This window comes from Harpegnathos saltator, unplaced genomic scaffold (assembly GCF_003227715.2).
Source record: "Harpegnathos saltator strain DR-91 unplaced genomic scaffold, Hsal_v8.6 scaffold7, whole genome shotgun sequence".
Lineage (NCBI taxonomy): Eukaryota > Metazoa > Arthropoda > Insecta > Hymenoptera > Formicidae > Harpegnathos > Harpegnathos saltator.
Window position 1 is genome coordinate 934,456 of NW_020230537.1, and position 12,540 is coordinate 946,995.

Genomic DNA, 12,540 nt, shown 5'->3' on the forward strand with positions numbered 1-12,540 from the left:
CATCAACATATATATAATTTCTTCATCTGTATTTCAATTCTATAAACTAATTTTAACAAATCTTAACATGAACGATCATGTTGTATACAATAGAATACATAAAATATCAATGACATAGAATTACACACAGACTTCCGATTTCAGCATGAACTGCTTTTTCTTTTCATATAAAAAACATTGGAATGACATCTCTTCATTGGTTTTCGTAGAAACTCTTACTGTTAATTGCGAAAGTTTTCTTTTGTAAAGTTCTCAGCACCCTGCAATACATCAAAGCACACATCGCATACACGTACCGGCTTGTTCAAATTGAACTTTATGATCGGTACATCCTGGCCAGAACATTTGCTGCACAAAATTCGTCCACAGTGTCGACTGAAAAAAGAAAAAACAAGAAACAAAGAAATTATAACAGATAAATTCCTTGATTCATCTGCTGTTACCAAAAGAAAGAATAGTTTACAGTACCAGTGATGTTTTCGCATTGTTAGAGAGAATTTTGTCCCACATTCCAAGCAGCAGTCCTTATCAGACCATGGTGCTTCCTGTGTTAGAGAATCTAACAGTCTGTACAATAATTGCTTTGTTGCTACCTGGTAATTAAAAATAGTAATCCCGTCTTTATTCATCGAACCTAAGCATGCTCCCGCTCGCACCAACGTTCGGCAAAGATTACCGTTGCCTTTCATATATGCGATCAACAGTGGTGTATTTCCATCCAGATCTGAAATGAAAGGAATCAGCACATGCATACAATATAATATATGAGAGACATATACGCGATATTGTCGCGAAATAATGGAATTTTTACGGACTGGATGAAAACAATTCGAACTACGAATTAACGCAGAGCCATCCAAGTAGTGAAAAATCAGTTTGTAATTTCTCTTACAAATTTCTTAAGTTTTTTATATAATATTGCGTTTCATATTTTTAACAGGCATTGAGTAAAATTAAAGAAAAATGTTTGCCTTTGTATTTGTTCAAGAACCTGCCACTTTGATCGCTTCGATAGAAACAGGTCGCGAAATTAATCGTCGGTAATTCCAGAGTCAAGCAATTAATTTCTCGTTATCCCAATATCACGTATTTTGCCTTCGTACCTGCGTTGTTGACCGGATACTTCGCCATGCATTCTAAAAACAGCTCGCAGATCGTCGCGGCGTTGTCTCTGCCACATCTGGCCAACTCGTGCAACGGGTTGCGACCTTTTAAATTCACAGCTTCTGCGTTCAGCTCGCTCTCAGTCAATAACGTCCGTACCACCGATACGTGACCCTCTCTCACCGCCACGTGTAAGGCGTTGTCGCCGTTTGCGTTCACCGCGTCGAAGTTGATATTGTTCTGCACGAGACAATTGACAATTTTACCTGACCGTCCGTCTCGAGGTATTTGTAGCGGACTGGATCGATATGGAATTGTCTCTGTCTCTTACTTGCAACAACGCGCAAACAACAGCCGAATGGCCCGCTTTAGCCGCTACGTGCAGAGCGGTGTTCCTGTTCACGTCCGTATCGTTTACACGAGCGCCCGCTAGAATTAAACTTCGCACTAGCAACTCGTTTCCGGACACGGCGGCGAGATGTAGAGGTGGCGTCTGCATAACATCCTGTATTCTCGAATTTACGTCTATCTAAAAGTAAATATTAATCAGATTCAAAAATTCAAATTTATCACTGAGCGAGCAGTTGTAGTATCGAATATATCCAATTCCACTATTGGAGATATTTCCAACGCAATGTCAGAAGTTAAATCAAGTACTTGTATCGACAGTAGAAACAAGATGCTCTCCATGTCGCCCTTCTGTATGGCGGTGTGCAAGAAGTTCCTGCCCTTATTGTCATATTGCTCGGCAGCTTTGGGCAATCTCCTCAATATCGCCTGCACGGCACTGTTACTGCGAACTGTTAGGGCAGTCGCGAACGGCGTCAGGCCCTTCTTGTCCCGTTTATTCAGGTCTATGTTTGGGTGGCACAGCAACAGAGATATGATTTGCGAATGCTGATTCTGTATTGCCACATGCACCGGAGTCTTTCCCTCCGCGTCGCGAGCGTTCACGTCGGCACCGTGCTCGATGAGTGTTTGCACCACTTGCTCCAGCCCCCATTGGCAGCACAAATGCAACGGCGTACACTCGTCTCTTGCTTCATCTCCTCCCGCACCGTCCGGACCGGGTCGTCTCGGGGCGTTTAGGTCACATCCACTGCAAAATAAAATATGCAAATCATTCGATATTCAAGAAGCTTGCGCCATATGAAGATATTGGCTAGATTTGGCTTCTGAATTGGAGACGCAGCTTTTGCGAATTTACTTCTAACGTTTCGTGAGTATTTCAGGTAGCACATCGGATTGTTCCTCTTGATGAAATGCTCACGAAACGTTAGAAACAAATCCACGGTAGAAATGAGCAAAACGACGAAACAAATTTAGCAATATTATAATTGATGTACATTTCCAAATTCAAACGAAAAGAAAAGAAGAAAAAACGGAAGGAAAATTAATTTATATTCTTTTTCTGACTGGAGAAGTCATTTCATTTGTACCTTCTGATCAGAAACTGTGCAATATCTTCCTTGTTGTCGTCAATTGCCTTGTGCAGCAGCGTTTGTTGGCAACCATCGGGCCCGGATCCCCAGCAATCGGTATCTGCTCCGTGTTTGACCAAGATCGATGCGGTATCCTCTTGATCCGAATCCAAAGCGTCCCACAGTGGGCACCCTATCGAGGTGTCTACGCCTCGTCTACAAAGGGCTTCCACCACTTCGCCCAATCGACAATGTACGCACAACTGCAGAGGCGTCTCTCCGTCAGCCGTTCTGTGTGCGATCGAAGTATGTGATATCGAAGTATGTGATGTTAATACACACAGCTCGACTTTACAAGAATAAAATCAGCGAGCTTTAAGCTCATATTAGAATAATCATTACTTGTTTCACACAGAATACTCTCAGAGTTTTATTACTTTCTAATTTTATCTCCCAGCAAAAAAAAAAAAGATTGAAGTTTACCTCACATTCATGTCGGCACCGTTTTCCAAAAGGAATATTGCTGTGGCCGAGTCCTCCTTCAGTATCGCCTGGTGCAACAACGTCAGACCCTCTTCGTTGCATTCGTTCACATTAGCCCCAGCTTTGATCAGCGCCAGCACAATATCTTTGCCCTTCTTGAACGGCGCTTTTATCGCCAGACTCAAAGGCGTTTCGTTCGCCTTATTCTTAATGACCAACTGCGAACTCGAGTCTGGGGCGTCCAGCAATTCCATGACTATGTCGGTGTACAGATTCGAAATGGCGAGATGAATCGGCGTGTCACCGGTGGTGAAAGTGACATCATCCGTCGGCAAACCGCTCTTCAGCAGGACAGCAGTCAGATTCTTCAGGCCGACCTTGCATGCCTCGTGTAGTATCGTGAGACCTTCGTTGTTGGTTTTCGTTAAACTGCCTTTACAGAACTCCGCTAAGAACAATGCCGCTTCTTCCTTACATTCGCGCGTCAAGATGTGAAGAAGCGTGTCACCGTTGCTGTTGTACGTCGGATTTGATGTGGCGCCTTTGGCCAATAATTCTGACGCGAAATAGTAGTCTAAGGGATCCGCCCTCATCGCGATGCACAACGGCGTATCGTCCTCGTTCGTGGTCATATCTAAATCCACGTTCTTCGCTTCGAGCAGAAGATTGAACAGCATTTCATTCTTCTCCGAAATACAACTATGAAGCGCAGTCCTGTAAAGTGTAAATCACATATTGAAAAATTTACTCATGCAATAAAGAATTGTTCAACTATTGAAATGGTTTCGTTATTACATACAAGGTGCTTCTTAATTGCTATCAGCTAATTGCATACTGCTATTAAAGATCAAGTTAAAAAGTCTTGAGCTACTTCTAATGAAGCAATAATTATGAAATAAGATATTGATACTAGAAGAAAAATACTGCAAAGAAGATGTTTCAGAACTTTTCGACTTCATTTTTAGTCTTTAATTTAATTTTTATTTTGAATAGAGTTATGTAATTAGTGAGTGTCGATTAAGTAACACACTATATATTTTGTAGAATGTACAATGTGATAAGAAAAAGTTTAAAATAACGAAATGAGGACTTACCATCCTCTATGATCTTGTAAGTTCGGATTGATCCCCGCTTGGAGTAATCTCGATCCAACTGCCAGCATATTTTCCGTATTATGCTTTGCTACCAAATGCAAAGCAGTGCAGCCTTCCATCTGTTTAAGATCGGCTATATCCTTTGCACTCTCAACGATTTTTATCGGCTCGCATAATTTATGTCCGCTACCGCTGTTCTCCAGCTGCTCGATTATGAATTCGGACGAATAGGAATCCCCTTTCAGAATAGCGGAATGAAGCAAGGATAGACCTCTTGCTTCTTTCGCGCACAAGTCTGCTCCATGTTCAACCAAGGTGCGGGCTAGAGATGGCTGGCGAGTCTTCAAAGCAACTTCTAGAGCCGTTTCACCCTTGTGATCTACGGCGTTGACTGCTCTTGGAAGCTATAGAAACAAATACAACATATTAAACTCGAGAAATAAAATATACTTCAATTAATTTTCTTAATCAAAATAAAATAAGACAATATATATATATATATATATATCAATAAAGAAAATCGAATATTTTATTTTTAATTTTTAATTAAAAAATAAACTACACTAAATTTCTCACTTTTTTTTTCTCTTTTCCACCTTCTGATTATTGCAAGTGAAATTAATATTGCGCGTAAAATATTGCCTCAATCAGGCTGACACGTGCAACTTTTGTATCACCCGCTCGCGAAACGCGAGAGAACGATTGAGCACCACTGCTATCAGCAAATACATGATAAACGCAATAAGTGTGTATTGCTGTGTGTGTGTGTGTGTGTGTGTGTGCACGCGACCACATCGGAATGGCACGGCCAACATCGACTCGGTGTGAAAAAGGGTCCATGGAGGAAGTATGGAGATTATTTTCTGATATACATGGAGAACGAGAGAGAGAGCATTGAAGCATCATCCAGGCAGATGACGTGGCCTACGATACACCCAACTAATCGCACTCGGTTGCTGACCAGTCGACTCATGTATTTGTGCTACGCGAAAGAAGCTTGACGACGACAGCTTGATCGTAACGCAGAGACATAAATTGCCAGGATGTGTGTTACACATACCACGAGTTAACAGTGTAACACTGTGGTGAATATCAGTGTACGTTACTCTATTTGGTAACAGGATACGCACGAGTATGATCGGCGTGTTCGATATGTGCTAATTAAGAAGATAACGAGACCGGAAAATTCTGATTTAGAAACTTCACACGGGTTATAACGGCGAAATCTAGCAGTTTTCTTAGTAGTAATACGAAAAAGTCTTAGAGAACGAGATCTGTCAAAAGTAATATAGAAACAGTGGTGGTTATCTACATGATTACTCGAAACAACGAGTATTGTACGCGGAAGCTCTTTTGTTAACAGTGTTGTGACGAATAGCATAAACAAGATTTGACAGATCTTTTGCGGGAATCTATTCTTAATGCTTTGAATGTGTGTGAAGAAATTTGTGAAGGTTTGTGAAGAAATATTTAATCTTCCATAAAATTTCAATTTTGAACATTGTTTTAGATCTTATGTCATTGCTGAAGTAGATTTAGCTGGACAAAATACCTCATTGTTGATTTAAGTAATTACTATTTAATGGACTATGAATAGTATGTTGTGAAAATGTGCCACTTTAAATCAAATCTATGGATTGTACTATGTATCAGCATCTTGTCATGTATGTTCTTTTTTTATTTCATATCATTGACACATTTAGGCTGTATCTGGCTATTCACTGCTAGTACTGAAAATATATTAGGTGATAAGTTTAATTTTTGCCGTTCACGATAAATGATTCTAGCTACAAAAGCTTTGACAACTAAAGCTGATTGTCTTTTGGAGATTAGACATCTATCAATAAAATCCAGTACATAAAAGTTAATTTTTGTGTAAGTAGAGATATTTTTTAACTAAATTTAACACCTAGTACAGCATATGTAACATGAACTATAGATTTTCAGTACTTGCAGTGCATATCAGAGAATATGCAGCTTTAGAAAAAATAAACAATATCTGAAATTAATATTTTGAAATTTATAGATGTTTTACGAGCACAGGCAGAAGGTCTTTCATGTTTCAAATGTCTCGTGACAATTATGAGACCACAAGACACAGATCTACTTTGTTCTCGTTTTGATGGAAGTGCCAAATTTCAGGTGTTCTGTCCATTTTCAACATTCTGTATGAAAAGAACCATTAAATATAAGTCTAAAAGTAAGTAGACAATATGCACAGAAGAAATACTGTTGTTTAATAATAGTATAGCCAAGAGTTTTTATCTTAAAAGCATTTGTTTAAAAACATTTTTTGCAGCATCAGTAGCTACTACAGTTCTGAGAGACTGTGCACCCCAGAAATACACCTTTCAGATGTACAATGAGGATGAAAAAAGATGGGACAAGAAGGATGAAATTATAGCAAATGCTTACGATGAAGGCTGCTTCATCGGTGAACATAGAGGAGCACCAACTAATCCACCTGAATATTGTTTCTGTAGTTTTCACTTATGCAATTCATCTCCCACACAAACTGGGATGGTTGGTAAAATATATGGGACAATATTAGTACTATTGATTATGAGGTTGCTATAAAATTTTCTTAATATATGACATGCAATTTGTTACTTAAAAATATTTCATGCATAAATATTTTACATTGATTCTGGAAATGTGGAAAAAATTCCATTTTTACAAATTGCAAATATTGCATAATACAAAAAAAAACTATTTTGCATACTCAATACATATGGCCACAAGTAATTAAATTCATTCCACAAAATGCATAATATATAAACTTAAATTTAACTTCGTGACTTAAATCTCATATTATTTTTATCTATGATTTGAAGATTTATTTATGGTTTTAACACATAATTGTGTAATCAACATTGTGCAAATATAAAATTTTGTTATACCTAGTCAATTCTATCTAAGAAAAAAGAAATTGTTAAAATCAATAATTTCTCAGAATTGGAATCACAATTTTCATTAAATATGTCTCTATAGAAAATTTGAAGCATATTTTATAATTATAATTCTGCATACTTCAAATAACTTCCATATAAAAAAAAATGTTTTAAGAAATGTGATCTGAAAATGATGAAGAAGCAAACTCCATTTTGCAAACAATATTCAGCAAAAGATATTGAATCTAAGTTACTAATTGTTTGAAGATTGTTGAAATGATAAATCTATCTTTAACTATTTGAAAAAATAAAATCTGTTACTTATCTCAAATATTTACAAGCAAAATATACTTTATACTATCAAGTACTTAGCATTAAAATTTGAGCTGTGAATGTTGTAATATCATATTTAAAATATACTTAATAACAAATTATAATATTAAGTTTCTACACATGCACACACATTGACAATATGTTTACTATTTTTGCCTTTCTCTCCCAACTCACAGCACTATATATACTACAATAACTGCCTTAGATTGCCTACTATGTGATATTTGGTTTTTCGCTATTATTGAGAAACTTACCTCAGCATTATTTTCCACTAAATACAGGAACACTACGTCTTCGCGCATCAAACGAACTGCCGCGTGCAGAGGATATTTACTTTTTGTTTGCAATAATTTATACAACAAAGAACCTGGCATCTCCTTGAAATCTTCACCTGTAAGATCTTCCTGTAAGATATATAAGAATGTTAGATATAATACAACAGTAATAAATACAGCATAATTATTTTAGTCTTACCCAGTGTGCCGAAATTAAAGAGCCACAATGTTCTTTTAACTTCATAGTGCCTAACTCTTCAGCAGCTGCATACAATACCACACAATCCTTTAGTCCAACTGTTCCAATCAAATACTTCTCACATTGATCTACCAATTCTGACAATTGGAAGCTAGCTGCAGCTTTCATTAGATCCAAAGTCAAATTTTCTTGTGATACTTTGCCTGTGTAAATCCATTTTAACAATACAGATGCAACGGTGCTATCTAAATTACTCCAGTCTAAAAAGTATATAATCACAAGTTATTAAGATATCAATAAAACACATATGAACAGAATACAAATCTACCTTACCTAAGACAGTTTTTTCAACAAGAACTGAATCATTGAAGAAATCAGTCCTAGCGGACAATACAAACTTATGTGCTGGTATTTCTTGATCGATAAGTTTTATATTTATATCACTGCAAAAGATATTCTTAGAATTAGGGCATTTGTTAATATGCGAGTCTACTATCATATGAAAGTATATGCAGATTTTAAATTACACTTTTGGACATACTATTGGATGCAAGTACCTGTAGCGATGTTGACAATATAACGATGCTATCGTTGCCAATAGCCTACCAACAAATCCGCATTCTTGCTTGTCGGCGGTAACGATAGCGTACTCCTTCTGGAGTTCGGCGTTCGCATTGTACAAATTGACATATTGCTCCCGCAGTAGCGTCAGGTGTTGCTGCCACTTCTGAGCTTCCGTGGAATCCTCTGAAAGATCAGATTACGTAGGAGTCGTGCCTCACGGAATATCTCGGATATTGCTGCGTGAACTTACCCATTATTAAGAGGGAATTATCACGTCGGGGGATTTCGCAGTTTGATGCAATATTATTGCATGATGCGGTACGCCGCGCGGCGTATTTATCCGCACGTAAATGTCCAAGCACGAGAAAAAAAAAACAAAATGCAACCCAAGTGCAACCAAATCAGGAGCGAGGCGACGATTACCGCGTGGGGGCGAAATTTCGAAGAATCCTCGAACGATAATGTGAACCGGTATACAATCGGGACTAGGAAAACACAAAATATCACCACCACACATGTGTCACACATACAACGCCCCCAGATCGTCACAACGGCGGCCCATCGCGGAGCTGTCATGCATACCGCAACACACACACACACACTCACACACATGCACATACGCACACGGATGTACGCACCAGCGCTTACATATATCTGATGAGAATGATGTAACAGCGCAAATGGACACAAGAGAATCACTACCGCTGTTAAAAATCATCGTTTTTCGTTTTGTTTCATCTCTTTCCTTGGATGAATTATATTTTTTAAACGTCAGAAAAATACAGTAGTTCGCCCAAGAGGAAAGTGGGGGAGAGAATCAGGCGAGATAAAGTTGGATGGACAAGGACGAAGCGTGTGATTGGCCACTGACTCTTGACTTTGCTTTAACATGTGGCTAACTTCGCGTCGAATATCAATTAATGAAAAATTTAGTTCCTTTTTACTTTTTTTCCAAAAAAATTCATAGTAAACAATTTTTTCCTTAAAACAATTTCGTTGATCACAAGTGTCTCGATTATAATACGATTCTTATCGCGCTTTAAATATATAAAATAGAAAATGAAACTATAGTTCTTTCTTTAAAATCATTTAATAAAAATTGCTGTAATCGAGATTAAAGATTCATGATCGATTTATAAAATATTGTTTTTAATTTCTGTAATTAGAAGAAATTTAGTTTGGTTATTCAGTTGAATATCTTTAAAAGTTGCTTTTGCGTAAGGTCAAATTTATCGTAATTTTGCGAGTATCGATTCGACATTATTAAGCCCAGTTGCACCAACATTATTTTGGTTTTAAGTGAGACTTAAATATAAGTCTATCTTTATCTTTCTTACTAAATAAATAAAGACAGAGATATATTTAAGTCTAAAGCCGGCGGCACACGGTGCTTGTTTTCGTGCTGGATTGCTTGCTGGATGAAAATATTGCGTTGTGATTGGTACATTTCCGAAGATGGATGAAAATGCACCAATCAGAACGCAGTATTTTCATCCAGCAAGCAATCCAGCACGAAAACAAGCACCGTGTGCCGCTGGCTTTACTTACTTAAAACTATTAACTTACTTAAAACTTACTTAAAATAATGTTGGTGCAACTGGGCCTTAGATATAAAATAAATGATTGGTTAGATCTAATTCATCATTTTCTTCAAGCGAGACGTTGATTGGCTACCGTATTATTTCCTAATTTACGTTGTGCTACAAGGATTATCGCGTTCTATGTGCACGAACCATTATAGTTTCTATAGTGAATATCTTATAGTGAATATCTTTTTGACATCATTACGTTGGTTCCCCTATACGAAGATAGAAATTCCTCGTGCAAGTTCAGCGCGAACGATTCCGCGAAAGCATTTTCTTACCTCTCTTTTGATGATGGTCGTGGGTACTATAAGTAGTTCGTGAATTTCGTCAGAGTAATATTGCAAGTTTTATATTAGAAAAGCTATGATGTCTAAAGCTGCAATGGGCCTTGCCGTCGGCATTGCCGGAATTTTTGTTGGTTACTGCTTTTATTTCGATCAGAAGCGCCGCAGCGATCCTGATTTCAAAAAGAAACTCCGCGAACGTGAGTCGACTGATATCTCCTTTTTTTTATCTTGACTCATGTGCTCATTTAGATATACCGTGTAGAGTGACTTAAAGAAAAGTCTATTTTCATTCGATTTCTTCACTGTTACAGGTAGACGAGCTAAGAAACAAGCACAACAAAAAGCTTCCACAAAGATTTTAGATTTAAGAGATCATGAGATGGTGCAGAAATTCTTTTTGCAAGAGGTAAGTTCATTACTGATAAAATTGTGTACAGATATATAGCCAACATATATTATACTTATTGCAATATAATACTTAGTATTTAAGTAATACTATATTACTTATTGCTTATTATTTAGGTACAACTTGGAGAAGAAATGCTTGCTTATGGTGACGTAGATAGTGGAATTGAACATTTGGCTAATGCAGTAGCAGTATGTGGCCAACCGACTCAGTTGTTACAAGTTTTGCAAAAGACCTTGCCGCTGCAAGTTTTCCAAACTCTAGTACAGCGATTACCAACGGTGGGCCAGGTAACTTTGTATTTAAATAAAATATAAGTCTGTTCTTTTCAGCTGAACTGGTTTGTACTTTTTACCCTTAAACAGATATATAATTTAATGTTGAAGAAACAAGGATCACAAAGTTTTACTGCGGTATTAGTTTAGCTAAAAAGAACAGACCTGTTTAATAAAAAAAATTTAACAAAAAAAGATAAAAGATATAATTGTTTTAAGATAGTATTTACTCTTTTGTTCTATTTTCTACTTGATTTATCTTTTACAGAAACTAGTAATGCAAACTCAGATGGCAGAGGAGGATGTCGAATAAATTAATATAAAATTTCATTGACAATTCTTGAATAAAATTCGACGCTAGTGAAAAGTCTATACTTTATTTTTGCTTGATATAGATGCAAACATAATTTGTATCTGCAAAACCCTGTAATTGTAATCATTGTTTTTTATTAAATTTTCATCCTTTTAAGCATGTATATTATAAACATGTAAAATATAAACTTTGTTCAATGTTTTGCTTTTAACAAAACATGCTTTGTAACATGTTTCATAAAACATGAAAAGAGAAAACTGATATAGTACTATGATATACAAATTGGAATTTGACTCTTCTCTAGAGCAACAAAGGAAAAATTGTTATAAAAAACAAAAAATATGTCTAGTCAAAACTATAAATATCTATATCTAGAAAGTACACACACACACACACACATGTATACATAATATTTAATATCAAATTATGAATACCCACAGTATACATACATATATATACACACATACATAAATACATACACACACACACACACATATATATATATATATAGTAAAAAAGTTGTAATTTTAATGAATATCAAGTTTTCTCATAAAATATGGTTATTATATCAGATACATGAAATATTTGACTCTTCAGTTTTGTAAATTTCAGTATATATAAATATTCATTTGCTATTGTTTGTATCAGTTTTGACTGATCATACTTTTCATTTTCATGTTTTACATTATTTTTTTCATTGATACTTTTTTATTATTATATTTGTGTGATACATACCATAATACAATTTATACACGTATATTATATACGTATTTATAACCGTTTAATTATAAAAGTTACTATATAAGTTAGTTTTATCAAAACTTGAAGATTTCTTAACATTATATATTAGATTTTTAGCATTATATATTACCATTACTTTTGTTCAATTCCAAGAGACATTTCGTATATATTCAGGAATTAATTCTAATAGAATAATAATAATATGGATAATATGCTTCAATTAACTGTGTTCAATAAAACATGCTGTCAATGTCATATTTGCGATACTGACGACGAGCATGTATTGCTGCCTTACCTTGACATAGGAAAAGTAGTTTGCACAATTAAAATTTATGAATTCAAATGTAATCTTGTATAATTATTGTAATCGCGCAAAATAATAGATTTATTCTGAAGAAAGATATAAAGTTGGATGAAAATTATTGTATAAATCCTGAATACGTGCAGAAATATATGTCTTGTAAATAAAATTTAATGTCAACATATAAAATGTGTGTATATAATAAGTATATATTGAGTGTATTCAGTGTTAATATCGCTATCATTAAATGTTCAGTGAGCTTTCAGA

General features: G+C 35.9%; 3 protein-coding genes across 3 annotated transcripts; 2 read left to right on the forward strand and 1 right to left on the reverse strand.

Annotated features, from left to right (window-relative positions):
* Window positions 1–12: 12 nt before the first annotated feature.
* Window positions 13–8,972, reverse strand: LOC105189714 (rabankyrin-5). Its single transcript, XM_011151996.3, has 13 exons — window positions 8,615–8,972; window positions 8,358–8,547; window positions 8,134–8,243; window positions 7,801–8,060; window positions 7,581–7,730; window positions 4,103–4,506; window positions 3,009–3,722; window positions 2,544–2,816; window positions 1,762–2,203; window positions 1,436–1,633; window positions 1,104–1,344; window positions 469–724; window positions 13–375 (listed from the first exon to the last, which is right to left on the reverse strand). Exons 1-13 carry the CDS (start codon window positions 8,616–8,618, stop codon window positions 222–224), a joined length of 3,396 nt encoding a protein of 1,131 aa, XP_011150298.2. The 5' UTR covers window positions 8,619–8,972; the 3' UTR covers window positions 13–221.
* Window positions 4,720–6,992, forward strand: LOC105189713 (uncharacterized). The gene is made up of 4 exons (XM_011151995.3): window positions 4,720–5,199; window positions 5,613–5,766; window positions 6,129–6,302; window positions 6,402–6,992. Exons 2-4 carry the CDS (start codon window positions 5,712–5,714, stop codon window positions 6,677–6,679), a joined length of 507 nt encoding a protein of 168 aa, XP_011150297.1. The 5' UTR covers window positions 4,720–5,199; window positions 5,613–5,711; the 3' UTR covers window positions 6,680–6,992.
* A 1,192-nt stretch (window positions 8,973–10,164) lies between the features above and the next one.
* On the forward strand, window positions 10,165–11,288 carry Tom20 (translocase of outer membrane 20). The gene is made up of 4 exons (XM_011151998.3): window positions 10,165–10,434; window positions 10,549–10,643; window positions 10,760–10,933; window positions 11,187–11,288. The coding sequence occupies exons 1-4, from the start codon at window positions 10,314–10,316 to the stop codon at window positions 11,229–11,231; spliced, it is 435 nt and encodes a 144-aa protein (XP_011150300.1). The 5' UTR covers window positions 10,165–10,313; the 3' UTR covers window positions 11,232–11,288.
* Window positions 11,289–12,540: the final 1,252 nt, after the last annotated feature.

What these genes read in the sequence shown, in the direction of transcription:
- LOC105189714 (XM_011151996.3), bottom strand. An exon ending in CTTTAATTTCGGCACACTGG is followed by an intron (nt 7,731 to 7,800) that starts GTAAGACTAAAA and finishes TATATCTTACAG; the next exon opens with GAAGATCTTACAGGTGAAGA. An exon ending in TGTTTCTACTGTCGATACAA is followed by an intron (nt 1,634 to 1,761) that starts GTACTTGATTTA and finishes ATTTACTTTTAG; the next exon opens with ATAGACGTAAATTCGAGAAT.
- LOC105189713 (XM_011151995.3), top strand. Translation starts at nt 5,712, where the DNA reads ATGTGCCACTTTAAATCAAATCTATGGATTGTACTATGTATCAGCATC. An exon ending in ATGTATCAGCATCTTGTCAT is followed by an intron (nt 5,767 to 6,128) that starts GTATGTTCTTTT and finishes TGAAATTTATAG; the next exon opens with ATGTTTTACGAGCACAGGCA. An exon ending in CATTAAATATAAGTCTAAAA is followed by an intron (nt 6,303 to 6,401) that starts GTAAGTAGACAA and finishes CATTTTTTGCAG; the next exon opens with CATCAGTAGCTACTACAGTT.
- Tom20 (XM_011151998.3), top strand. Translation starts at nt 10,314, where the DNA reads ATGATGTCTAAAGCTGCAATGGGCCTTGCCGTCGGCATTGCCGGAATT. An exon ending in AGAAATTCTTTTTGCAAGAG is followed by an intron (nt 10,644 to 10,759) that starts GTAAGTTCATTA and finishes CTTATTATTTAG; the next exon opens with GTACAACTTGGAGAAGAAAT. An exon ending in GATTACCAACGGTGGGCCAG is followed by an intron (nt 10,934 to 11,186) that starts GTAACTTTGTAT and finishes TATCTTTTACAG; the next exon opens with AAACTAGTAATGCAAACTCA.